The sequence below is a fragment of the Pavona decussata genome, unplaced genomic scaffold (assembly GCF_977016875.1).
Source record: "Pavona decussata unplaced genomic scaffold, jaPavDecu1.1 SCAFFOLD_381, whole genome shotgun sequence".
Lineage (NCBI taxonomy): Eukaryota > Metazoa > Cnidaria > Anthozoa > Scleractinia > Agariciidae > Pavona > Pavona decussata.
Genome location: NW_028145755.1, coordinates 2135769 through 2162939, shown reverse-complemented (window position 1 = coordinate 2162939; position 27171 = coordinate 2135769). Strand labels below are relative to the sequence as shown.

The window sequence follows — 27171 nt, the reverse complement described above, 5'->3', positions numbered from 1 at the left end:
GAGTGTCGTAAAACTCCCTTAGGAATCATTTTCAAGTGCAAATAACGCCCTAGCAAAGAATTGAAAGAATTTTCTTTTTCGACCTTATCGTGACTCCATCTTTTCTGGGCTATTTCTTTGTCTCTGGTCCCTTGGAATATTTGTTTTTCGTCCAAAAATCGACTTCCTTGCCAAGGGGTAAGCCCACGGTTTTGGGTCAAAAATGACCAAATTTTCTAGTCGGCATTTTTCACTCCTTTATGTCCCTAGAGATCTCGGCGTGTCGTCAAACTCCTTTGGGAATCATTCTAAGTGCAAATAACGCCCTGACAGAGTTCACCCTGATTTCATCTTTTGTGGGCTATTTCTTTGTCCCTGGTCCCTTGAGAGGCCTAAAAAGTGTCTCAGGGGACGTTTACGGACACACTGATCCGATTGGAAGCTGCTAAAAGTAATATTAGTATCTCGTCCAAAAAGCGACTTTTTTCCAAGGGGTAAGTCTAGGGTTTTCGGTAAAAAATAACCAAATATTGAAATCGGCATTTTGCACTTGTCACTGGGGATCTCGGAGTGTCGTAAAACTCCCTTGGGAATCATTTCTAAAGGCCCAGCTAAACTAGGAAACATTGTTTCTTGTTATGTTTTCGTGGTGGCTAAATTAGCGGGAAGCAAACAAAATGTTTTGCTGCCCCGGTGGCTAAACGAGGAAACACTGTTTCGGAAAACAGAGGGTCACGCATGCGCATAATAATAAACTGCCTTTGTCGCTAGGAAACATTTTAATGAGCAGCACTGAAAACTAGTCAACATTGCTTTCACGGTGGCTAAACTGGGAAACATTTGTTTCGGAAGCAAAATTTGTGTCCAGGTAGCAAAAATGTTTTTGACCTAAGGCAAAAACATTTTCTTGTTTCCGAGCAGCAAAATTTGTTTCCGCAACCTATGTTTCCCGGACGGCTAAACTGGGAAACATTTTCCTCCGCAACAGTGTTTCCGCAACAATGTTTCCTAGTTTAGCCAGGCCTTAAGTGCAAATAACGCCCTGACAAAGAATTTTCTGTTTAACTCTCACCCTGACTTCTTTTTTTGTGGGCTATTTCTTAGTCTCTGGTTCCTTGGGAGGCCTAAAAAGTATCTCAGGTGACGTTTCCGGAGACACCTATTCGATTGGAAGTTTTTAAAACAATACCTGTATGTCGTCCAAAAATCGACTTTTTTGCAAGGGGTAAGTCCAGGGTTTTTGGGCAAAAATTACCAAACTTTAAAGGCGGTATGCTTCACTTGTTTGTGGCCCTAGGGATCTCTGCGTGTTGTAAAATTCCCTTGGGAAACATTTTTAAGTGCAAATAACGCCCTGACAAAGAATTTTCTGTTAAACTCTCACCCTGACTTCTTTTTTTGTGGGCTATTTCTTTGTCCCTGGTCCCTTGGGAGGCCTAAAAGGTGTCTTTGGGACGTTTTCGGTTATACTCAGTCTGATTCGATTGCAAGCTTTTAAAAGAATATTTGTATTTTGTGTTCAAAAATCGACTTTTTCCCAAGGGGTACGTCCAGGGTTTTTTGTTAAAAAATAACGAAATTTTGAAGTCGCCATGTTTCACTTGTTGATGTCCCCAGGGATCTCGGCGTGTTGTAAAACTCCCTTAAGAATCATTTTTAAGTGCAAAGAATTTTCTGCTTAAGTTTCACCCTGACTTCATCTTTGTGGGCTACGTCTTTGTCCCTGGTCCCTTGGGAGGCCTAAAAAGTGTCTCAGGGGACGTTTTCGAACACACTGATTAGATTGGAAACTTTTAAAAGAATATTTGTATTTCGTCCAAACATCGACTTTTTCCCAAGGGGTACGTCCAAGGTTTTTGGTCAAAAATGACCAAATTTTGAAGTCGGCATTTTTCACTTGTTTGTTATGGTTTACAACTTTCCAGATTTTCCATGCCCTTTGGAGGTATTGGGCGTGTTTTTATAGCTGTAAAAATCCGTAAGGTTGCAAGGTATTTTATAATAATAATAATAATAATAATAATAATAATAATAATAATAATAATAATAATAATAATAATAATAATAATAAATAACAATAATAATAATAAAATAATAATGATGATGATGATGATGATGATGATAATAATAACAATAATAATAATAATAATAATAATAATAATAATAATAATAATAATAATAATAATAATAATAAAGACAATATTCGTTGGTGCCTTCATTTTTATTTTCTTTGACCAAATCTCGTACCCATATCTTACTCTGCAGGTTTCCAAATGTGAAAATGGGAGCCGCGGGAGATCTGGCTACGAGATTACCTTTCACCTTCATACACCGTGACAAATGGAAAAATAAACTCACGCAACAACTTGTCTTATATAATATAAATACAACTCTCTGCACATCTTGTATGTAATAGAAAAGCGTACAAACGTTTCGATTAGACAACATTCTCAATTCCAAGTTATAATTTAGGGGAACAATTCAGTTATAGGAAAAATTTTTTGTATTGAGCCAAACCACTGGCCATCATGAACTATACGTTTGCAGTACGTTTTGGTGAACACTTCAAGAGTATATTATTCGCATATAAAATATACAAAACTTACAATACAACTACTGTAGTTTTCTTTCTATAGAAAAATTTGACCTTAGCAATTGTAGCAAGTTGAAAAGACCAAGCAGCTACTAAATTCTCTGTAAGTATAAAGTCAATTTGGCGGAAAATAAACTGTTAATTCGGACAAGAAATGGCTTAGAACTATTAGACCACATTAGCTATACACAAACATTGACGTCGGAAATGGAAAAGCGACGATTTCCGAACTTTCAGTCATCGTCAAGGTCGGAGAAATCATCGGCCGTGAATGCTTCCACACGTGTGGCCTGGGGCTGAGGTCTTTTAAACTCGAGCCTAGGACTCTGTCGGCCAGACGACTGCGTCATACCTACAAATGAAATGAAGGTATGTCCTAGATTCGAGCAAATTAAGAAGAGAGTCTAGGTACCAAGGCAACCATATCAGATAAATCTTCCAGATACTGGGCTTGGTAATAGTGGTGTTTCGAATAGAGGGAAAGGTAAACCTACCCGCCAGAACAGACGTTTTTTTTATTTCTTTTTTTTTTGTGTGTGTGTGTGTGCTTTTCAGGGGAGCGGAGACAAGCGCGAGTCATGTTTCCTTCCCCATGCTTCCCTCCACTCACCTGAAAAATGCAAAAAAGGAATAAAATAACGCCTGTTCTGCAGGCTAAGGGTAAAACAAGGAAGAGTTCTCACCTGATGACTGCTGTATTGTTCGTCCCTGAGCAGGGGGCCTGATAAAACAGTGCGAAAAAATTAACTTCAGCAATATGAAGTTCATCATAATAAGGTGTTTAAACAGATTTATGGACCATTATAAACCGTCGTTTACTCTCCTGTACAAATCGAGTTCCACTTACATGGGACTGCTGATGTTTAAAACAGTGGTGAGTGGGTAGCAGGTTGGGGGGAAGTGTACTGCTTGAATTTTGGGTCGGGCGTACAAGCACAACCCAAAGTTCGAGACGCTAGCCCTATTCCAGACTAAAGTATACGATCTTTATATTTTATTTCAGACTGAACTCCTTAGTATGCCTTTCAATAACATACGGCCTCTGAACTTCAACCCGACTTACGATTTGCGTGGTTTACTGCTGTCAATCATAATTACGGCGACAACCGGCTGACCGCAAATACAGAAACCCACAAAGTGCATCAAAATCCGCCAATCACACCGCACGAAAATGACCTTTTGACCCCGTGGAATAAAAGAATTTTGTTTTTATAGGTCCACTTTAAAGATTGACGGCAGTAAAAAAAGCCCAAAGGTTGGTTGAATCTTGGATGCTAGAGTCCGCATGTTATTGAAAGGCGCCGTGAATGGTTCACCATTTCCGGGTCTAAATGACAAATTGCTGTACTCTATTCCAAATCGAAAACTGTGCCTTCAGACCGAAAATACCGCATAAAACTATACAGCTCATTTATGAGGGCCCCCTTTCTATAAAGGATGAAGAGAGGACATCGTTGTTTGCCACAATTTTCACCCTGCAAATTTAATAGCTAGAAATTCACAATTCGTACCTTCGCCCCGGTGTCTTCTCGTCGATCGAAGAAAGGGAAAAGTCGCTATCCAAGTCATCGTCATTCTACGAGAGAGAATAGAAAATGACGTAAACACTTGGCAAAAGAGACTGTGTAAGGGAGATAACAGCGCATGCTCCTTACTTGTTGTTTTGAAGGCTGTTGTGTAGTATTTCTCTGAGGCTGAGAGCTCTCATCATCATTCCCTTGAAAGTGAAGGGAGACTCCGCCAGCGGGTTTCTTGACTGAAGATCCAAAACTCAAGCTCCTTTCCAGCGATTCAGCTAATTCACGTACCTGGCAAACAAAAGTGAGTCATACACAAGTATGATATTTTTTTCACGTTTGCAGAGCTCTGGATTTGGTTCCAAGTACTCACGGGGCTTAGTCCGACCAATCACAGCAAACATGCTGTATTCTTGGCCAATCAGGAATAAGACCAAACCAATCATCACCTGGCACATTCGCACTTTCCCGCGCTTGACGCCGGTTACATGTTTTTTCTATTGAGTTCTAATTGGCTCATTGTGCTACTGGCAATGGCTGTGATTGGTCAAATACGGTTACTTTGCTCTTGATTTCAAGACAGTCATAATTAGAAAACCGCCCTATACTGCCGACGAAGAAGTTTGACCAGGATTCGTCATCTACAGATTCTCCTAACACGAAGGGTGCTAAGAACACTGAAAATCATCAACCAACGTATTTTTCTATCGCAGAAACTATCCGAATTATCACTAAATATGCGTTATTGATCAAGCGTGAGGTCAAGATGGCTGGATATTGGCCAAGTTCTTTTTTTGCGTTTTTATGGACCGAGACGAAGTCGAGGTCCATGAAAACGCAAAAAAAGAACGAGGCCAATATCCAGCCATCTTGACCGAACAAGCTTGGTCAATAAAGGATTTATTGTATGGCTTTACCTTCAAGTTAAAACTACAACAAAACAAAACAGGACATGAAACTGCTCTACTCGGAAAGAAATTCTTCGTAGCCGGCCGGTGCAAGATTTATTTTCAGTGCATTTTTGGATTAGCATGTAATCGTGGGAAACAAGGAATCTAAATTATCTTAGGGCTCTAACTTTAAAATGGCTTAAAGGGAGTATACAATTATTGAGAACGAGAAAGTTAGATTTTCGCAAGAGAGGGAAGATTTGAATAGAATCCGGCACTCGCCATTTTCAGCCGATCGCGCGGTGGTGTAAATAATATACATTTTTACACAGTTTTCGGCTTCCAATCATTAATTCTTGAATGAAACAATAGATTTTGAGATTATATGCAACCATAACCCGAAAAAAAGAGTGGGTAAATCAGAGAACTGGGCGAAACTTTGGTAAGATTTTATTGTTTACAACAAACAAGACACGGCTAAATTAAAAACGTGAGCTTCTTCGGCTAACTTGAAAAAAATACTTTTCTGAACTGCTCTAAACACTTAACGCAACTTCCACTGGCTACGCTATGATGTAAATACAGTCATTGCAAACCCAGAGAACTTATTAATTTTGCACTCGACTTGAGACAATAAGTTTTACAAAATCAACTCTATCTAAAATACTACACGCAGAGCAACTCACCGATACAACTCACATTCATTGTTGCTGAAACAAAATTTTCACTACACCAGGACGATTCCATTCTCTTTCCTTCCCTTTAGGTAAATGTTGAGAGTTTACCGAACTTTTAAGTGAGCGTTTTCCCCCAAAACAACGAGAAAATCGAAGAAAAGATTGCATTGCTGTTGGGATTAAACTTTCGATGCCAAGCGGACGGGCAACGGGTGATCCCGAGCGGGCAAGATAGCCCCATCTTGCCCGCTCGGGTAGCCAATCACAGCGCAGGATTTGACTCATCTTGCCCGCTCGCGGAGCCAGCCATATAATAAAAGGAAGTAACGCATTAGTAGAAAGGAGATTCATATTTTGACTCACCTTTTCGCCTCGTGGAGCGGCTTTGGGAATAGTTTTAACTGCGGCAAGCTGTAAGGCAAAATAACATACATGAGTAGCACAAAGTTATCTAATACAAATCTGCGCAAGTAAATGTCTAAACAGGTATATCAGAGATCAGTAGTTTTCCAGTAGGTTTAAATATGGAAAATCATAACGAACTGATAAAACCAGAAATGTAGGAGCCAATCAGAACTTAAAAGACTGTTAACAGTGCCAAACGCCTGAAAACACGCAACCGATGCCAAGCGCGGGAAAAACACACGTAAAACATGTTGCAATTGGTTGTGGTTTACTCTGATCGAGCGGTTTTTAATTGAGTGTTGAAAATTATTCCACGTTTGGTTTGCTCTTGCTTTACTTTGCTCTGTAATTGGCTAGCAAAGCTCGAGCCGCTTTCTTAACCAATAACAAGCAAATCCAAAACCAATAGTGCCTTGCTCGCACGCGTTTTCCCGCGCTTGACGCCGGTTGCATGTATTTGCGTGGAATTCTGATTGGTTCATTGTATTGTTTACACCTGTTATGATTGGCCAGAGTAATTACTTTGTTTTGGTTTTGCCAAACCTGAAACGTCAACCGTGTTAACCTGTCTCACCTCTTCAATCTCTGAGTCGCAGTCAAAATTTTGCTGCGACGGAATATGAACTGCCACTTTATGAGTCGGTTGAGGGGCAGGTTTGGGATCTTCCCTGTAAATAATTCACCAAACAAAAATCAATAAAATCTTTCCATTAGAAAAACGTAAGCTTTGGCAAATTCTCCGGTAGAGTTTCCGACTTTCGCTCACCCAACAGAGAGCTGGCGTGACGTCAACTAGACGTTCTACCCATAATCCCCATGTTCACATTTTAAGCTCATCCTCGCCTTTTTAAGGGGGAGTTACACCTGAACGCCATTTTTCTGCCACTTGACAGAACTTAAAGGAAAAATCTCGTTCGCGTTTCAAGCAATCCAAAAACCCTATCATCATATTGTGAATCTGTATCGTGGGGTATTTTGTAAATTTTGGGATATTTGGGAGGAGTAGTTTTTCTAGAAAGATTGGTAAAATTAAGAGAAATATTGAAAATTTAGTGAAGTTTTAAAATTGGAATTTGTAGTTAATAATTAATAGACGGATACCAAGTTAGTCCACAAGCAACCTGGGGTGCTCTTGCGTGGATATCAACTGTCTGTTAGTGTTCCAAAAATCATTTTCTTTCCTCTATCCCTTCTTAAAACCTCTTCAAATTTCATTCAAATTTACGTGTATTCCGCCCTTAATATTCGTTTGGACTCGCCTTATTTCGCCTTACTCTTACGAAAGCGTTCCGCCCGCACAGCAGGACTATAGTAGCATATATATCCTTCATGTACGCCTCACCCTTCTGAATCCCAGTTGGATCCTTCTTCGTCTTCCTCCTGTGACCCTTCTTCAGTCACGCTTTCTTCCTCAGACTCGCTCAGGGTCCTTTCTGTCACGGATGTACCACTGAAGGAACGGTCCGTGACAGTTGTCACGCTGACAGTCATCTCACCAGTGGTTGAACTAACACAGATAAAACAGTAGAATTGTAACTGAATATGACAGAGTGTAGACTCGCTGGCTGACTGAAGCGTACATAGTTTCTAAATAGACCTATTCGGCTAACGCAATGTTGTACCCAATTCAAATCCTTTGGGCATAAAATGTTTTGTTCTAAGTATTTCCATATCATTTAAATGTGAATGCTACAATATCATGCAAATGCAATAAACAAAGAATCTTCCCGGGGGATCTGAATTGGGTACAACATTGGGTTAGCCAAATAGGTCTATTGGTCATAAAAAAAATCGAGATTCTAAAATCGAAACGTACCCAGTAGAGCCTAGGTTCCCCCTTGGAGCAGGTGACTTCCAGCCTTGCTGCAGTGCACCGGAAGTACGAACAGCGGTTGCTGCGGTCTTGAAGGTAGGAGGTTTATTGACGGGAGAACTAGCGCCCGCGGGACGAGAGCCCGCGGGAGAGCTGGCGCTTGTGGGACGAGAACCACTGGGCACTGAAAGAAATGCAACGTAATTTTTCTAAAACTAATAAATACATCTGTTCCCTCAGTTTCTAGAAGCAATAATTTTGAGGCCTTTACAAAATCTCAAAAGGAAACCAAACTTACTTTAAACAAGGAGAATGAATAAAGCTGAAAGCAAGGATCTCCGCTTAAGCAGAATCCACCTTACGGAAAAAGATGGTGGCTGTACATTTTACGACAATATTTTTTGCAACAGCATTGTGTATGCTACGTTTGAAATTTTTCGAACTTTTCTGTGCGTTTTTATGAGCGTTTTCGTACGCTAAGAATTATGGGTAAATGTACTTTTTTGGTACGATACACCTAAACCTGCTAAACGGGAATTGACCCACACCTGATAAACCGGGTTTTCCAGTTGAAGCGCCACTGCGGTAAGTCCTGTTCACGATTTCTTGTAACTCTTCAACGCATCTAAAGGAAAAGAAAAACAAGATCATTACAAACCTGTCAAAGCTTACGCAATAGGCTGAATAAGCAACAGAATGGGAACGTCAATTGACAACGGCGCGCACATCGAAAATACCCATAAGTTGAAAAAGACTCACGTCCAGACTATTTCACGCACTCTCGCGTCCTTAAATGACGTTCCCGTTCTGTTGCTAAATCGGCTTATGCAAGCCGGCAGGGACTATTCTGAAGATGGTTACTGTAGTTTTCAGAGGTGTTCATGACGACTTAGCTGTTTGAAGTTTTTGGCAAAAATAAGTTGAAATCATGAAAAAGATCCCTGTCCACTCAGGCAGATGAATTGACGTCAGAAATGTGACCGAAAGCGTAAAAAATACAAACGGTTCACTTACTGTTGCCTGACTTCAGTGTAGTTCTTGATTTTCTGGAAGGAGAAAAGTTCATTTGGCCACTGATAAATCTTTCTTTTCATAACAAGAAACTAATAACTGACGATTCGGCCACATAACATTAAAGGACACAAATTACCACCAACTTTCATGTTCTTCTCACCTTGCTCCGTGCTTGCCTTTCCGTTTTAAGCGCAGCCATTTTTGCTTCCATCTTCTGTGAAGACAGTCGTGTATTTTCCTATTAAAGACGAACAGATCAAACTATCAGGCAAACAGCTTTATCGGAAAATAAAAACATGATAGCAATGAATATCAATGAATTCTCTAATGATTTGTATCTTAACTTACAGCTGACAGCCCTTGTTTAGCGAGTTTCTGATCCAGAATTTGAACAATTTCCTGTCGGCATGCCTGTACTTCATCAAATCTGTGGTTAAAACGAGCTACAAACAGCCAACATGTTAGGATAAGAATTTTATTTCTTGGAAACAACAAAGTATTTAAATACCAACAACAAACAAAACAACTGTGTGACAACAGTATGCGTGGCGCATGGTTGTATATGTCGTGGTTCAAAATATCTTTTGGTTTAAAATTTTTCAAACCAGTTTGGTTTTCATTTCCCTTTGTCTCGGATTATGGAAATGAATACTGCACAAAGGAAAATAAAAATTAAACTGATTTGAAAAATTTTAAACAAAAAAAATAACAATAATAATCCACAACATATATATTCGATAACGTTTACAACGAATGTGTTATATTTGAATTCTAGTCGCGTTGTAAATCCGTAATGTTTTTCAGCATTAGAATGACTTCATTTAAATATGTATATGACAGAATTTTTATTTAAATTGATCAAATCTTGATGACGTTCTTGTATGAAAATGGCAACAAACGTCCCTCTTTATTTTTCTTTCTCTCGTTTGAGACGTATAAACAATTACATGAAATTTTACTTCCTGTTGGAGTATAATACCACGCAAGGCAGAAGACTGGAGATAGTAAGGATATGTCCAACCTCGTTCTCAGGAGAGACCCTGGGAACGAGGTTGAGCTATGACATCAATAGATGATCGTTTCGCGGTTTCTCTCTTCCTCAGTTGCTTATTTCGCGTGCAGAAGAATAATCATAATCATATTTAGTCAGGATGCTCTCGTCATAGGCCAATTTTCCCAGAAAACAAAAACAATTCCTTATCGGTTTGACAGTCAATTTGGCATCTGAAAGCGGCCACACAACAAGACAACTGCAGCGAGGATGCATACCCAGATGGGCACTAATAAACGATTATCAGCGTTTTGTGCGCTTCCCAGTTACACTGCTTATGGGTAAAACAAAGACTGCTTTGTAGTGTACAATCTTAAAGAGGTAAACGAGATGAAAGTACACTTACAAGTAATCAACTCATTGTGGGGAAATGGATGAAACTCGCCAACTTGAAGAGTAGTTGTACCCTGCAAGAAAAAAAAATTATCACCGTATAAATTCTCTTCATCAGTCTCTGTACATTGCTTATAGTCGTGGTTAGGAGATTAGCAGTTTATAATCATCAAGATAATTTTAAGCGACATTTTTAATTCTCCTGTTGTTCATGTTTGATTGTGTTGAAGTTACAGGAAGAAATAAGATTCTAATCACTTAACCCTATGACTGAGCTTTTTTTTTTGGCTTTTGGGGCCAGGGACGGGGGGATTCCACCCCATATGACGTGGAAATTGCGTCACGATTGCCAAACAGCAGCCATCTTGGACACGCCGTCGTGAATTTCTGCATTTTCCCAAAACCTTTAGGAAAGCGCCGAAATTGAACGAAAAGTAATCAAAACCAATAATGAAACACTACTATGAGCTAAACACAAAACTTACAGAAAGAAAAGTAACTTTTCTTCATTTTCAAAGGGGATTTTCCATTTTCTGAAAACACTGCTGGTCAAAAATTGGTTGCCATTGTAACTTAAAAATCAATTAACACTAACCAACCACATCAAATCTTTCCCAGATGAATTTCCGAAAAAGTCCTCAAGTTTCATGCCGTTTGCTCGAATATTGAAAAAAGTTATTCAGGTTCGAAGTCGCTGCTCTCCCTTTCCCCCCCCCCCCCCCACCCCCCTCACTTCCCGGTCTAGGTAGGGTTAAGGTTTAAACCGCTAAAGGTTGAGATAGAACCTAAATCAGTGGTGAAAAACAGACTCATTCCAGATGAACAAAGAAAATCCAAAGAAAGAAAATTATTGCAACTCACCCATTCTGAACTGGAAAGACCCCTATGAAAAGAATAAAAAAAACTATTAGGAATAGGTTTTTCATTCAAAATAATTGCAAATTTACCAAAGCAACCGCTAGCCAATTAGAATTAAATGGAGAAAGTTTAAAATGGATGCCGTGGGCTATGATCTCTAAAACACGAGTAAATGCCAAATCACGTGCGATTGAAGTTTTGCATCTGATTGGCTGAGAAAAAAACACTGTTTTGTAATTGGATATGCATTTTGAAAAAACTTTGCTAACGCACAGCAAGCGTTGTTGTTGTTGTTTTTCTTACATTCTCTTGGGAATGAACTTTACAACATAAGAAAAAAAAGAAACCGAGAAGTAACTCACGAAGTTAGCTCCTTGATGTCCATTTCACGGCTTGCTGTGCTTTCGTTACCATCAACTTCCCCCGTACTTTCCTTAGCATCAACGTCCTGTACCTCACTGAAATAAAAGATGTTTTAATGACACCTGAAGTCTGGCCACTCAAATGAAAGCCACTGTGCAGAACATTCCTGTGGTGTTGTTTATTATGCTGTACAAAGTGGTTCAAACTTTTGAGTCTGTGGATGAAATCCTGAAGTCTGGCCAGTCAAATGAAAGCTACTGAGCAAACATTCTTGTGGTACTGTTTATGACACTGTACAAAGTGGTTCTGACTTTTGAGTCTGTTGATGAAATCCTAAAGTGTGACCATTCAAATGAAAGCTACCGAGCAGTACTTTCCTGTGGTGTTGTTTATTATGCTGTACAAGGTAGTTCTACTTTTGAGTCTGTGGATGAAATCCTAAAGTATGACCATTCAAATGAAAGCTACAGAGCAGTACTTTCCTGTGGTGTTGTTTATTATGCTGTACAAAGTGGTTCTAACGTTCGAGTCTGTGGATGAAATCCTAAAGTGTAACCATTCAAATGAAAGCTACCGAGCAGTACTTTCCTGTGGTACTGTTTATTATGCTGTACAAAGTGGTTCTAACTTTTGAGTCTGTGGATGAAATCCTAAAGTGTGACCATTCAAATGAAAGCTACTGAGCAATTCTTTCCTGTGGTGCTGTTTATTATGCTGTACAAAGTGGTTCTAACTTTTGAGTTTGTGGAAAAACTCCTGAAGTGTTTCTAATCAAACGAAAGCTGTTGCTCACTAGTATTTTCTTCTTGTTCTAATCATCACTTAGAGCATGGCGGTTTGAATTGTATCTTAGATTATTAATCTACAAAGAGTACAATTGCTTACACTTTTGGTATTGTAGGAGGTGGTGCTTCTTCTTCAGACTCAGACTCACTTTCCTCAAAGTCTAAAAAAAACGAATTGTAAAACATATTAGTATTCCTTTGAAACACTGGAGAATTCGAGCCACACTTGAAGGTTCTTTGACTTAGAAGCGGAACTGTGAAAAGAAAACTAAGGAAAACAAACAAACCTTGAGATTTGTCCTCCGTCAGAGTCGATTCAAATGATGCGGAAACACTTGTCACTGTAAACAAAAGAAACATAATTGGGATAGAGGTTGGACTACAACTTCAACAAGTACATCATGCTCGAATAACTATACCTTGAAAGGTCCCTACAAAGGGACGATTTTTTTTATTGAATTGCGCTGTTTTGATTATCTCACACTACGTGGGATAGTGTTCTGACGCTTTTATAGCAAAGTTCGACCAATAGGTAAAATTGTACTATAAACTAAATAGACACAACGTGGCGAACTACTAGCCATGAATAGGGCTTTACAGAACAAGAACCAATCCCAGCAAAGGTAAGATTCATTTCTAGACAATTGTGCAACATATTGGTACAATTTCCTAGCCATGGAAGGCTTTTACCCTAACCATACTGAATAGAGAGCATGGGGTCGACACAACATTGCCTGACCTACCACCCCTAATGCGTCACGTTCCATTAAGCGTATTTTACTGTTCGGTAAAAGCCTTATTAAGCGTTTCACTCACGCAAAGCGCCATGAAAAACTGTGATCATTTTCATCTCAACGGATCCAAAAAAAGAAGCATACTAACGCGTTTTATCACCGCCAGTGGCTGGCTTACGGGCAAAGAAAGACACTTCTTTGTATTTCCATCCCGGGACATTCTTAGATTTGGAGACGTACGATCTTATAACAGGAACACTGCCTGCTTCAAGCACGTGGTATTGCAGGGTCCCTGGCAAAGATGTCTGCGAGCAGTAGAACATGTAATCCAGGCGATACTCCACACTGGGAGGGGAGGGACTTGCGGAGATGTACTGCCGCCAATACGGGGATCCCCCTGCGGCAAATACGTATAGCGGGTAGGTGAAGTTCCCTGAGGGTTTTATGAAGGCGGAAAAAGAGAATAAGTTGGACCATTCGTTTGAGCCGTCTGATGACTGGCGCCAGAGTCGGTATTGTCCCGACTTTGCTTGGTTAGAAGATACGTATAAGGTAATGGCGTCTCCTGCAAGGAAGAAAATAAAAAGAGAATAATGCATGGCTCAGCAGAGAAATGATTGACATTCCTTGATTTTCCGAAGATTACCTGAAGCAGTCTGAGGTAACACAAACATATCCAACAGATTTTCCAACAATTTCCTAGAGTTCCCAAAGTTTGCCCACGATTACCGAGGAGATAATATTTTCTGAATACCAACAGCTTTCAGCTAATTTATTACTCTAGAGGAAGGGGCATTAGCAAACATGACGTCTTGTTATTTTTTTCACGTACAAGTTTTGATACTAGAGCCCTTTAGATACTTGTACGAGTACGACTACAAATACAAGATTTGACTTCAAGTTTTTAGCGAAGTACTATTCTAAAAGGACGACATCACCTACGTTTTGAGGACTTGTTTTCGCCACTACGTCGTTCTCACAAAAACTCATAGTAAAATGACGACGGCTATCTCGTTTCCCGCCAAAATGACACTGGTTCACGCATGCGCACTCTTTCCACGACAAGTCCGGCTTTTGTTCATTCTTGTGTTGGAATTGCTCACAAAACGCCTCAGTTTACAGGTGTATATAACATATATAACGCAACATAAGTCAACGACTATGTACCTGTTGTCACGCTCTTTTCCGGGGATTTCGCTCTTTCTCTTTCAACTGGTTCTGCTGGAAAAGAATAATAAAAATGTGGTAAAGAAAATTGTTACATTGCGTCTGTACTTCTCATTTTAGTGCAGAGAGCCTGCCTTACGCTCAAAAATATTTGCTTTTGTGAAATACCATGTAAGCAGTTTTGAGACCTTAATTTCCAAGATCTTCTGAATCTTTCCAAAAGCAGCTATAAACCGGCCAGTCAAATCCTAACATCTTTGAAGAGTTAAGAAATCCTCTGAATGTTACCAAAGGCAGGTAAAAGATCTTCAGGACAACTCTAGAGATTTCTGAACCCTCTCCAAACACATCTAAAGATACCCTAAGATCTTGCAAACTTCCAAAAATGAACCAACATTTGCCGAAGATAACATGAAAGCTTTCTTACTTTCAAATTAACCAACATCAAGTATCAGTTGTATACCAACCTTGGGCGGGGCTGGTTTGCCTGGGAGCTGGAACAGGAGGCACGGATGCTGCGGAGACATTAACAGAACAAAAATGTTAATTCCGCAAACACTCCTATCCTGGCCACACCTGAGAGGAAGCCATGTTTAGCGCAGTATTTGTCTGTTTGTTAGGAGTGGTAAAATTGGCCACTTTCCTTAAACCATGATAACAGTTTGTGACAAGCCCGATGGTTTCCTGAGGTCTCCTCGCCATATCCTTACTGCTACTGTTGTCTTTGGTTTAATTTTTTTTAATTGTGGCACATCCAAAATGTAGTTAACAGAAATATCATACACCCTAAAACACGCTACACCTACTTACATTATAAAAAGGTTACATGATGGCAGCGAAATAAAATAATAACAACAGAATTTATAACAAAAGTAAATAAATGGGAAAAATAAAGACATGGGCGCTGCTATGAAGTACTTAAACTGGTGATATACTTGTTCCATTTGAGGTTAAAACTGGATTCATGTTTGGTGAGTTTGTTGATCTTAAATTCTATTTGATAAATATAATAAACTTCAGAGATAAATAGCCTCAACGACTGGTGAATAAGTTTGCTTCTGCAATCTAAATATTTTGCCTGGCAATGATTAATATAATAGATGGTTAAGTAAGAGAAAATAAATCCTCCTTTCTGTCCCAAATTCTTTGATTAATGTGTTTTATGGCAAATAAAGATGACAAAGACAACCTAAGAATTAACACATGAGGGAACTTTAGCAACGACGGCGGCGAAGGCAGCGAAAACGTCACTATTAAAATAAATTTCCGTTTTTTCTAACGTCGCCACGATTATTTTAACTCGCTTTAAATGTCAAATGTAGGTGAAGTTTCCTGGAGTTGAATTCTTGGAGACTGCAACCAAGTTAAGTCCTTGTGTGTTTACGTCCTCCATAAAATGCCCCATCAGGAAATTTAACGTCCTAGTCGTGCAGTGATGGCAAAGAAATGTAACAAAAAGTGTAATGCACATGCAGAGCTGTTTGGTTATTAAGCCTATTGCTTTTTTGACGTTCTTGTTACTGTCACCGTCGTCATTGATAAAGCTCCCTTTCGAACACGTGTGGACAGCAGGCAAAAGCGTAAAAAAAAAAAAAACTTTTGCATTTTCAAACCAAAACGTATACGTGTGAACAGGACCTTAAACTTGGAATATATTCATGTCACTTCGTTTTGCTAAGGACATCAAAGAAATGTACTTAAATTAATAAAGCACGTACAGAGCGATCGTTTTCCTCATTAAAACTCTTGTTTGACGCTCTCGTCGCCGTCGTCGTGGTGTTTTGCCTAAAGTCCCTATAGAGTGTTTTCACATGACGTCACGGCGGCCATGTTGGTGTCCCAAAACAAAGAAATGGCGGCCATGTTGGTGTCCCAAACTAAACCTCTGGGAATTGAACTCTATTTTTATGCAAATACTTTCTTTTGTTTCAGTAAACCAATATGGCCGGTAGTCATGTGAATGAAAACGCTCTATAACGTACCTAGGACTGGAGGTGGTTGAGTCTTGATAGAATATTGCACCCGTTCTGTTTCCACCTGATGAAATAAAAAGTATAAACTATTTGTCGAAAACAGGACAAGGGAACTTTGAGAGGCAGCGTCATTTATTTTTGGTGTCACTTTGAAAAGCCATAAAACAAAAAGAGACATTATCACCTTTTGTGATTCCAACAATTTGTTGAGGTCTTGAGCTTGCTGCACTTTTTGTGATTCCAGCGCTTTACTGAGGTCTTGAACTTGCTGTGAAAAACACGAATGAAATGGCGAGAAATGTCGAAAATTGAGAGTAATATTCCAACGTAAGTAACACACAGGTATGTCACCTTTATTAGCTCTCTTACCGAGGTTAGCATGTGTACTCTATTTTCGTAGTCTTCAGATAGACGTGCCTTCTCTGTTCTTTCATTTTGTAGGTTGTCTTCATACTGATTTAACATTTCCTGAAACTACAAAAGAGACATGGACTTATCAGTAGCAAGTCTTAGGGGGTGGAAGGGGTAGGTGGGGTTAGTGGGTTAAGACCACGTGATCTTTTTGTGCATCTCCACCCTCAGGGATGTAACTACCAATACATGACCAATATGTCCCTCAAAGAAATGAATGTTTGTTTTTTAATCAACTGAGTTCGTATTATATTGGACAATGTAAAGAGATCCAAAAGCTGTCGTTTTTAGCGCTGGCCCTTTGTCAGGTGGCCAATTTACCAAATCAATTCAACTGATAAAACCAAACTTTTGCTCTCATTTCCTCACTGAAGTGGTACCACAGTTTCTTTAGAAATAATTAACAATTATTCCACGAGCGCGCGTTGGATATGAGATGATAGATAGCCAACGAGGCGCGTAGCGCCGAGTTGGCTATAATCATCTCATATCCAACAAGCGCAAGTGGAATAATTGTTTTATTAAAAACAACCGAGAAATATTGCTAGATCTTACTGATTTCGCTGTGCAAGAACGACCAGAAGGCAATTTAATGGTCGCCATTTCTCGGCCATGGTATAATTGCTCATATACCATGGCCGCTAAGCCAATCAAATCCCTCGAATTGCATTATACAATGATGCAGTTTTTAATAATTACCCTTATCCAATTTCTTAAAAAAGGACCTGATTGTAAGGGTTTTTTCATTTTTTTTCTTAGTTAGGTACTAGCTAATTCATCATCGCTTTTATCATTCTTATCGATTCATTTTATTTCAATTTATATAACTATTAAATATTTATAGCGCTTTAGAATATCTATAATTTTAGCGCTTCATAAATGTATTTAATTATTAGTAGTTTATTAATTAGTAATAAGCATGCTTGCTTCTAAGCTCGATTACCAGCTGCTGTTCGGCTTTCTTCTTGTCAGACGATGGACTGTGCTTCGGTCTCAGAAATGATTTAAACAGAGTCCTCTCTATCATGAGTCTATGTTTTCCTTAACTAAGTGTTCCCAGTTAGTAAAGGGTCAAGCTCACGGCTATGATCTTTGACACGATAATAAGGTTATGTTAATATGTATTAATCTGTACTGGCAATTTTCTAGTTAAAACTGACATTCTGGACACATTAGAATACATGACGAACCTCTCCCGCTGTACTAAGCAATGTGGCAGCCTATCCTGAGTAAGGGGGTTAGTTTGTAAACAAACTGTGGTGCTGAGTCGGTGGGGAGTGGAAACGAATGTTTGGTTTGTAAACAGAGTTGAAAGCTAAAGGTAAATTGTCCACCGTAAAGAGATTAGAGAGGTGACATTTCAAGCGTTAGCCCTTCTTCAAAGCACGCGCGACTCGCGTGTTATGTCTAATACATACCCTTCCCATCTCCTCTCTGTGATCTTTCTTTGCCTTATCTTCCCGAGCTTTGAATTTTTGTTGCATCTTTTGCATCTCCTTCTGCAGGTTCTGTTGAGTTTCTGTTTGCATCTGAATAACCTGGATAGTAACAAAAAGTTTTCAAAAATTTACACTTCATAGGCCTGGAAGAGAATTTACGAAGAGAAGAAATATGGTGCTGATCATGAGGGGTAGGTTGCCATGGTAAATGAAGAAATACATGAACGATGATTAAAAGAGATTGCTGAGCTGATTTAGAAAGACCTTGAGACAGGAGTGGGGGGAGGTTATATCATCTCCCTGCGGCCCTTTCCCTTTCTTTGGTCTGGGTGCAAAGCCAGGGGAATTTTCAAAGTACTCACTCTGTTCTCAAACTGTGTGATTAACTGTTCTGACATCTGGTTTCTGTTGGCGGGAGAATCAGTTTCATCCTCATCCTGAAGAAAAGCATATGACGCCATTAGTTGTAATGGTGAAAGCAAATCAAGATAATGTTCACATATATATGTCGATGGCGTTGAACATCTCCTGTAACTCTAAGCTAAGAGAATCGAAGATGCAGCGCTGATCTAAATTGCTGCTACTTTTACATCAAAAGGGTGATGGCACATTGGTGAGCACGCTGGCATCACAACAGTCTGTAACCTCCTTTGCAGACCCTCTTTGGGCTCGTCACACATTCCTCCTCCACAAATGGTGGGGGGGGGGATCGGAAGAGAGGGAATGCGTGACAGGCCCAAAGAAGGAGGATTTTCTTGGTTCTGGATTCCAGAGTTAGCATCTTACTATATATGAGGATTGCGTTTCACAACGCTATACAAGGGTTCTTGTGGTTGTTGGTGTCAAAAGCCAGTTCACCACTAGTGGCAGTGATCATAATCTTACGTTTTTGGGATCTCACAGAAAAACAGATCCCTTTTTTATTGACAACAAAATGACATCAACTTCTTAGAATAAACTGTGTAAGTTGAATGAACTGAGGAGTACTGAAGGGGGAGGTGAGAGGTATCTCTGCATAAAGTGACACTTTTAATTGGTGTAGGTTGCTTACAAGAAAGAACCTCATCCTGTTACAAGGCCTGCAAGTACTCAATTGAAGCTTCTGGCACCAAGAGAAACAATTTTATTAAACGAAATGTCTATTTTTTTGACAGTATTAATTATGTAATTAATATTATTTAAATAAGTATGCATTCTGAACAAGCTATCCCACGTAGCTCTTAGCCATTACATGTATAATTAAATAATCATGATGATGATGATGATGATGAAACTTACCCTTATTGATCCCACCATTGATATCCTTTGTCCTGGAAAGACAAATAAAAGCATTATCTAATGATTATTTTCCCCTTAACTTATTTCCATGTCGTCTTGACAAAAGAACCATAAATTATCACTCGACTTACTCAGTTGATCCTGCAAGGCACTGACTTTCTGCAAAAACAAAAATTGAGAATTTTAGTGTCATTGACTTGTATATGTGAAATATCACACCTGCATTGTTTCAGATGTAAATTTTGAACACTTTTATATCTATGAGGTTGTTCTCTTCCACTAATTCGTGACAGCCTAAGCAGATCACTGAAACTGCTTTATAAATGAAGTAAGCAGTTGTTAATAATATTGAGGTGAAGGTTACTGTTTCCTAAATATTTATGCAAAAAAACCTCTTCAGATGCTAAACCAGTTCATGAAGATATTTTGTTAAAGTTTTGGTCATGTTTATGCATCAGGGGGATTACTTTATTATTATAAAATGGCAGTAAAAACTTCTGGATGCCCAGATTACCTAAACAATGATTGGGCGGCCAGCCGTAGCCAATCAATGTAACGACCAAAGTCCATACAATTAAACTCCGAACTTCTAATCATAAAAATCCTAGTAATCAAATTCTAAAACTATTTACCATCCATAAAATCCTCAATCTAAATACTAAAAGTTCTGTTCATCGCGATGAAAACACTTAAAAAATAATTATTAAAAATAAAAGTATAAGAAAACGCCTAATGTCCATTATTTCAAAAGCTTAAAGCGCCTGGCAATGTTGAATGGGCTTGTGATAACTGATTTCTGTATCTGCAGAGCTATTGTGTCACTTTTATCTCCCACTAGCTCTTTAAGTGCCTTCCTGACATCTCTTATTATTATTACAGTCGGACCTCTATTAAGCGGCCACCTATTAAGCGGTCACCCTCCATTAAGTGGCCACTTTCCAAAGTCCTGAATTATTATTTTGACAGTAAAGTGCTGTATTCGATACCTCTATTCAATGGCCAACCTCTATTAAGTGGCCAGTTTTCAAAGTCCCCAGGGTGGCTGCTTAATAGAGGTCCGCCTGTATTATTATTATTATTATTATTATTATTAGATTGCTTATTAACATGTAAGCTACATATAGCATATGAAGCATGGTGCTGTTGTAAAAAGTTTACAAAAATGATAATTCATAAAATGTTAAGACTCCCAGTCACTTTTATGTGGTATTCCTCCAAAGGAAAGGAGCTCACCTGAGAATATTCATCCCTCTCCGCCTGCATTCTCCTAATGTCCTGCTGGTAGCTTCTCTTGAATTCAGCCATTTCTTGCTGCAAAAATTTTATTAAAAAAGCAAATAATTTTTGTTTTAATTTTATTGTCCAATACCCTTAGGCCAATCTCTTTAAGAATAAGAATTTTTTACTGGCAAAAGCCTCACGGTGTTGGGACAATGAGTGGTTGGACTACACCCCACTGAAGGGACAAAAGAGGTGTTCAAATGTTCATTGGTCCATATTTCCAGTCAATTTCCCATCCATGGGCTCAGCATCACACTAGGATAACAGGCCGTCACAAAGAAGACAGCTCTTTGTAGTTTGAGTGGCCATTAATAATTATTGTGTTCCTATCCTCTAATCATGCCATATTTTTGGTTTGGATGAAAAAGAGCAATCAATGGCAAATTAAAAAACAGATAAAAAAATCTCAATAAAACTACTTGACCACCAGCCTTAGGAAATAAATAAACCATTCCAATGAAAACTTTTTAGTTAATGATTTGTAGTCACTGACCTGTTGTTCCGCCTTTTCCTCTTCTTTCCATTGTTCAAACATTGCTCTTAGTTCATCGATACTTTGATGTTCTGCTGTCAACCGATTTCTCTGTTATAAGAAAACATCACTTGATCTTATAACAATGATCAGTCATGATTAACCAAAAACTTTGTCACAGAAAAGTATAGAAAGGGACCACAAAGCTGGACCCTAGGAAGTCTGATCAAGAAATTATGTGACAAGGGAAAGCTACTAGGAATAAGTCACTGATGTTCAATTTATACCTGTGATTCTGTCAACTTCTTTTCCTCATGAAGTTGTCTCTCTGTTTTTTGCAGTCTTTCCTTTATCTTTTCTAACTCTTGCTCTAGATCACTCTTCTCTTTCTCGGTCATGCCAGGTTTTGTTTCCATGGTTACAGCACCCACTGATTTGATAGGCAGTGCAGAGGTTAGCATTCCATTCATCTGACTTGCATATTCATGGTGCTTCCTTGTCACATGTGATATGACATACTCATGGCTGACAAATGATTTGGCACAGCAAGGACACTACAACATGAACATCAAAACAAGAATGAGAGGAGAGAAGAACAGGAGGAAGGAAGGAATGAACGAAAGAACGAAGGAAGGAAGGAAGGAAGGAAGGAAGGAAGGAAGGAAGGAAGGAAGGAAGGAAGGAAGGAAGGAAGGAAGGAAGGAAGGAAGGAAGGAAGGAAGGAAGGAAGGAAGGAAGGAAGGGAGGGAGGGAGGGAGGGAGGGAGGGAGGGAGGGAGGGAGGGAGGATAAAAGAAAGGCAAAGAGGAATAGACGAAACACGAAAAGAACAAATGGAAAGCAAGAGGGTGGGAGGATGGAAGCAAGGAAGGCAGGTAGGCAGGAAGGAAGGAAGAAAGATAGCCCCAAGGAATGAAGAAAGTAGGAAGGAAGTAGGATGGAAGATATTAAAGTAAGCTGCTGAGGAAGGTGGGAACGTATGGTGGCAGGGAGGGAGATGGTAAAGAAGGGAGGGAGGGGGGAGGCAGGAAGGAAAGAAGGAAGGGAGAGAGAAAGGTCCTAGGAGGAAGAGAGGTAAAAAAGGGAGTGAGAGAGTGAATTTTGGGTTGGGCTGAAGTACCTTGTGTTGTCCACTGGCTCCAGCCCTCATCAGCAGCTGGTACTCGGCAATCCATTGCTTTTGTTTTTGGCATTGTTTCTTTAGTTTTTTGTAAGCTTCCTTTCTCTCCTCAAGTTCTTTCCGTGCTGTTTGAGCAGCCTGCATTGTAAAACATCAAAACAGTGATAAGATTGATGAAAGGTAACATGACAACATTTTAATTTCTATTTTTACCTCCAGTGACTCCTGCAGTGTCTTGTTTTCTGCATCAAGGCTTGCCGACAGGAATTGTTGAGAATGCTAGACAGGGTAACAATAGCAATGTTAGGTAAATAAATAAATACGTTCTGTACAATTTTTGTTGAAATGATGGATCCTTTTGTACACATATGATTCATCATCATAATATTATCATCAAAACTTCAAAATTTGGAAACCTTATTCATGACTTAGCAAACAAGTACAATGAACAGTTCACTTTGAGGAATTTTTGCAGCTTAGCAAAACTCTCGAATCAATTCTCCACATTCATCCAAACGTCTGTAAAAGTAATCCTGAATTTACAGAACTACTTCTTTGTTGTTAGAGAAAAAATTGTTCCTTGATCCTGTCATATTAAATCAAACAAAAATGTTTTGTTTTCAGGTCGAAAACTTATGCTGAAATACAAGCTTTTGATTCTCTCTCAGAATCTTTGTCAAGTGGCATGGGATGTTTTGTCACATGATTAAGTTGATAATTAAAAATATCACGTGAAAAAACGTCCCAGTAGATCGCCAGGAGCTCATATCCAGTGTCGCGATTCAATGCCGGAGCCTGGCAGTGAATTTCAATAGCCTCAGTCTCTAATTCTTCTTTTGAAGGTGTCATTCTCCCTTACAACAATTGAAGAGGAAGAAAGATCGAGCACGTGCCTTGCATTCCTTAGGTGGTCATCCACTGCAGTCGTTGACGATCTTGTTATTTTAAAAGACAAGACTCTCAAATTTTGCCTTTTTATTCATTCTAAGGTGCTCTTTCTAACAGTGCAAATGGTTTTTCATATCCTGGCCTACAAAAAAATTTTAAATAACTGTGATAAAGGTCTATATTGCCAAATTCCATGAGCTACAATCAATGTTTTTTTGTACATTCAGTATTGACTTACCAGAAGGTATTCAATAATAAGCTGTGCCAGTTTAAACATCTTGATATAATTTGGGTCATATCCAACACCCTGCATTCCCTGTCAATAAATAAAAAAAAAAGAGAACTACATGAACATTGCAATGGAATAAATGCGATGGAATATTTTAATAAGAATGATTTATTATTCAGTACACGACAGAGGCATACTCGGAAAAAAAATCTGAGTGCTCCTATCAGGAGTCGAACCTGAAACCTTCCAATTACTAGTTCGGATGCTCTACCACTGAGCTACAGGAGACTCGTGGGAGCTAAGGCCATTAAACTAGGTTCATGGGACAAACATCCTGCATACTGCTAGGATTGGAATGTCATGTGTGGCATATGCGCAATGGAATAAATGTGATGGAATATTTTAAACCTGGTGAATAAATGAGAATGATGTATTATTCAGTAAATGACACATGCATACTATGAGTATGCCTGTGTCAATTATTAAATAATACATCATTCTACATGAATGTTCTTTGGTGTTTCTGCAACACACAGTCTTACTCAAACCCATGTTAAACCCTACTGGTTAAAAGCTCTATTAAGAGGACTCCGGACCCATAAAACAACCACCCTCTTTTAAATGCACCCATTTGTCAAAGCTTGTGCACAGAATTCTCCATTTCATTTGAGCAGAAAGAAGAGATGCTCAAATCCGAAGTGGCTCAAAAGAAATAGAAGAAGTCTGCGCAAAGGCTCATTTGTCAGAGTCCTTGAAATATTGTCAATACAATACTGTAGACAAAACCTCTTTCACTGAATAAATGGCTTCAGTGGAGTGGCTCTTTCACCCACTAGTTTCCAGGTCAAATTGGAATTTAGGGATGTTGGTTTTTGTAGGGGGAGAAAACCGCACCTGGAGCAAAGACATGGCTGCAAGGCCCAAAACCAACAACAAACCCAACCCACATATGGTGTCAACAGTGGGAATTGAACATGAGCCACGCTGGTGGGAGACGAGTGCTCTCACCACTGCACCATTTCTGCTACCCATTTGTGTTGTGGGTATTTTATTACCTATCTCAGCTATCAATAAGGGCCTGGGGCTGGGGATTTTCCCCAGCTGTTATGAGTGGGCACCATTGCTATTTTGGCAGAAAAACAAACCACTGGCACCCCTGATATTTTTATATTTTCCCCACCAACTTCAAAAGTTAGCAGCAGCCCTGTATCTGGATAATAATAACACATTAAGTTTTATTATTCTGCTATGAATGCACCCACCAGCTCAGCCTCAATGTTACAGAATGTGATATGCATGATGTTATCTTGTAATGTCTTCACATCCATTTCTCGAAGGATTTTATCAACATCCACAGAAGCTGGAAAAAATCACAAACATCAGACTGGAACTACTGTCCAATTAAAATGAAAAAAATACCTGTTACTTTGCTATAAAAAAAAATACATGATATTGCTAATTATGTAATTTACAGAATAAAAAGTATTGCATATAACTCTACAAATAACAATCTCGCTCAAAGTGAATTTTGAAAATCACATTGTTGAAAAACAAATAGATTGCTAGTATTAAATCACTTGGTGATCTCTACAGTGTAAGACAAGCACTTCTGCTGAAAAAGTCCCGATATTACCAAAACAACAATCACTTAAAGTACGTGTACTTTAAAATCACCAGTAAGTATGATGGAATTGAGGTCATATTTTCTTTTTTATTTACTATAAAAAAATTATTTTGTGCTAGATATAATCTGAAGACAACAATTATTTACCTTTCTCGACCATGGTGCATAAAATTAATTATTCTGTTATGAAATTGAAAAACCTTCAATGCCATGAAGAGTTGCATGTACAGCTGTATCAGCCAGGTTAATATTCAGCTAGACAATGATGACTGTTAGAAACTTATCAGATGCCTACAGTAAAGCTTGGTATTTATATAATTCACTTCTCACCAAGCATACGCCAGTCCACCTTCTCTTGGCGTCTTCCAAAGGAGAAGTTCATGCCTAACAATAAAAAGTGTTAATGCACAGGAGATAATTAAAATTAATTATCACCAGTTTGTCTAATCCATGCATGTTAACGAGCTCATTAACATATAAATTAGCTATAACCCCGAGACCTTAGGGGACGTCCACTGATTGCTCTATTCCCTGCCCAGTGCTTACGTCTCTCCAGTTTCTATTTGTTGACGTTCATATATTAACCTTCAGCTTATCTTACTCAGTTAACAGGTTATCAATACCAGACGAAAGCTGAACATAAGCATTTTGAACTGCAATACTGTTGCAGTGACAACTGATTTCTTTCCCATTACATCTGCTAGTTTTGAGCTTCGATAAGTACAGAAAGACAAACACCTACTATACGCTTATTGAAAAGTTGATGAAGCAGTGATAAACGCTTTAATACTTGTGCGATTGTGGCACGCATTCATGCATGAAGGAATATTAAAGCCACAGTACTGTTAAATCACAGGAATTAATAATATAAACACTGAGGTCCAGCGACTTTGACACGATACAGTTAAATTAATATTTATACCAGCTATCATCTAAAAAGCTCAATTTGATAATAAACTTAATAAATCCTTTTCAAGCTATTTAAGAGATTCGCTAAGTTAAACGTTTACGTTAGATCTAGAGAAAGTTTATGTCTGGGTCAATTCCAAAAGCGATCATCTCCCCCCCGGGCAAACCCCCGGGCATTTGACTTTTTTAAAAATGCCTGATCAAATTCCCCTCTATATGGGCCGATTTCTAGGTCAAATGCCCCACTGGTTGGGGCTGAAAAGTCATCGTGTTGGTTTTTTTTTTTTTTTTTTTTTTGTATTCGCTAGCTCTGTTTATATGAAAATCAACGAAATTCATACATTAATAAATTTAAAACAATTTATTATTAAAGATAATGCATAACATCACATATGAAACTCAACTAACAGAGAGTTCAACGATATATGTACCGATACTCGCTTTTCTTTTTTATTTAATGTACATGAAGTTTGCTAATACGTGTGATAACAAGAACAATGATAAAAAACAATATGTTATGAAACCTAGACATGCCAACAAGTCGAGCTTCGAACGCCGAGCAAAGGGAGAACGAAGCTTGAGGGAACTTGGACATACCACTGAAAATGAGAAGCGAAGAGCAATATGTAACCCCGCCATGCCAAAAACAATCTCAGATATATTTGTTGGAACGCTTCTCTATGGTAGTATTAAATGGCTTACTACATTAAAACTGTTTGACGCAAAATATACGAGTAAATAGTAAGCATTCCGACAATTTATGCGACCGCTGACCAGCATTTTTTCGACGGGTCAAATGCCCGATGGGTCGGGTTTCTATTCGCGTCAAATGCCCCACTATGTGGAGCCGAACAGGGGTCAAATGCCCGGGGGTTGCCCGGGGGGGGGATGATCGCGCTTGGAATTGACTGATACATTACATCGTCACTGAAGTGTTCATAACTTTATACGTGTACAATATTTGGCGAAATGAACTTACCTTCGCTCATGTTTCACGGCAATTTCAAATATTCCTCTCCAGGCTGAGGTTCATTAACGCAGTGAGCAATAAAATAAGCGATCGTTTATCCAAAACAACGTGAAATCGACAAACAAGAGCAGAGAAATTGACATTTTCAAATTCCCCGCGAGCCTAAGCATGAAAATTATATTATGACAACAAATATTTCTGTCAAGGTAAAAACAAGGTCAAACCGTTCACATCTCCCTTTTACAAGCAGTCCAGCCAAAGCAATGGACACAGATTTGTAGAAATATAGGGTCTCCAGAGGTGATGTTTTCTTCCAGAAAGAATGTGCAATTTGCGAAGAATCCGAAAACACCAACGAGTAAAGACGCGAACCCCCTCTCTCCAGATCCCCTCGGTTTG

General features: G+C 39.0%; 1 protein-coding gene across 5 annotated transcripts; it reads right to left on the bottom strand.

Annotated features, from left to right (window-relative positions):
* Nucleotides 1-2181: 2181 nt before the first annotated feature.
* Nucleotides 2182-27147, bottom strand: LOC146452071 (uncharacterized). 5 transcript variants are annotated; one of them, XR_014859831.1, is made up of 37 exons: nt 26782-27147; nt 25224-25277; nt 24532-24629; nt 23279-23356; nt 22366-22431; nt 22153-22290; nt 21321-21587; nt 21055-21144; nt 20514-20591; nt 19412-19439; nt 19281-19312; nt 18365-18439; nt 17982-18101; nt 16522-16626; nt 16337-16420; nt 16162-16216; nt 14647-14694; nt 14180-14233; nt 13161-13577; nt 12566-12619; nt 12379-12439; nt 11493-11588; nt 11134-11155; nt 10286-10346; nt 9237-9331; nt 9049-9126; nt 8889-8920; nt 8423-8499; nt 7878-8058; nt 7404-7568; nt 6636-6729; nt 6020-6067; nt 4228-4380; nt 4075-4148; nt 3256-3293; nt 2627-2924; nt 2182-2592 (listed from the first exon to the last, which is right to left on the bottom strand). XR_014859831.1 is itself a non-coding variant. In XM_085098193.1 (36 exons), exons 1-36 carry the CDS (start codon nt 26789-26791, stop codon nt 2806-2808), a joined length of 3345 nt encoding a protein of 1114 aa, XP_084954319.1. In that variant the 5' UTR covers nt 26792-27147; the 3' UTR covers nt 2182-2805. The 5 variants fall into 5 exon arrangements, 4 of the variants coding, with proteins under 4 accessions (XP_084954319.1, XP_084954321.1, XP_084954320.1 ...); XM_085098193.1 differs by having other exon boundaries at nt 2182-2924; XM_085098195.1 differs by having other exon boundaries at nt 2182-2924; nt 4084-4148.
* Nucleotides 27148-27171: the final 24 nt, after the last annotated feature.

Coding starts and splice junctions, on each gene's coding strand:
- LOC146452071 (XM_085098193.1), bottom strand. Junction 22,432..23,278: donor TTATTATTGAATACCTTCTG/GTAAGTCAATAC, acceptor TACCCTGTCTAG/CATTCTCAACAATTCCTGTC. Junction 4,381..6,019: donor CCGCTCCACGAGGCGAAAAG/GTGAGTCAAAAT, acceptor TTTGTTTGCCAG/GTACGTGAATTAGCTGAATC.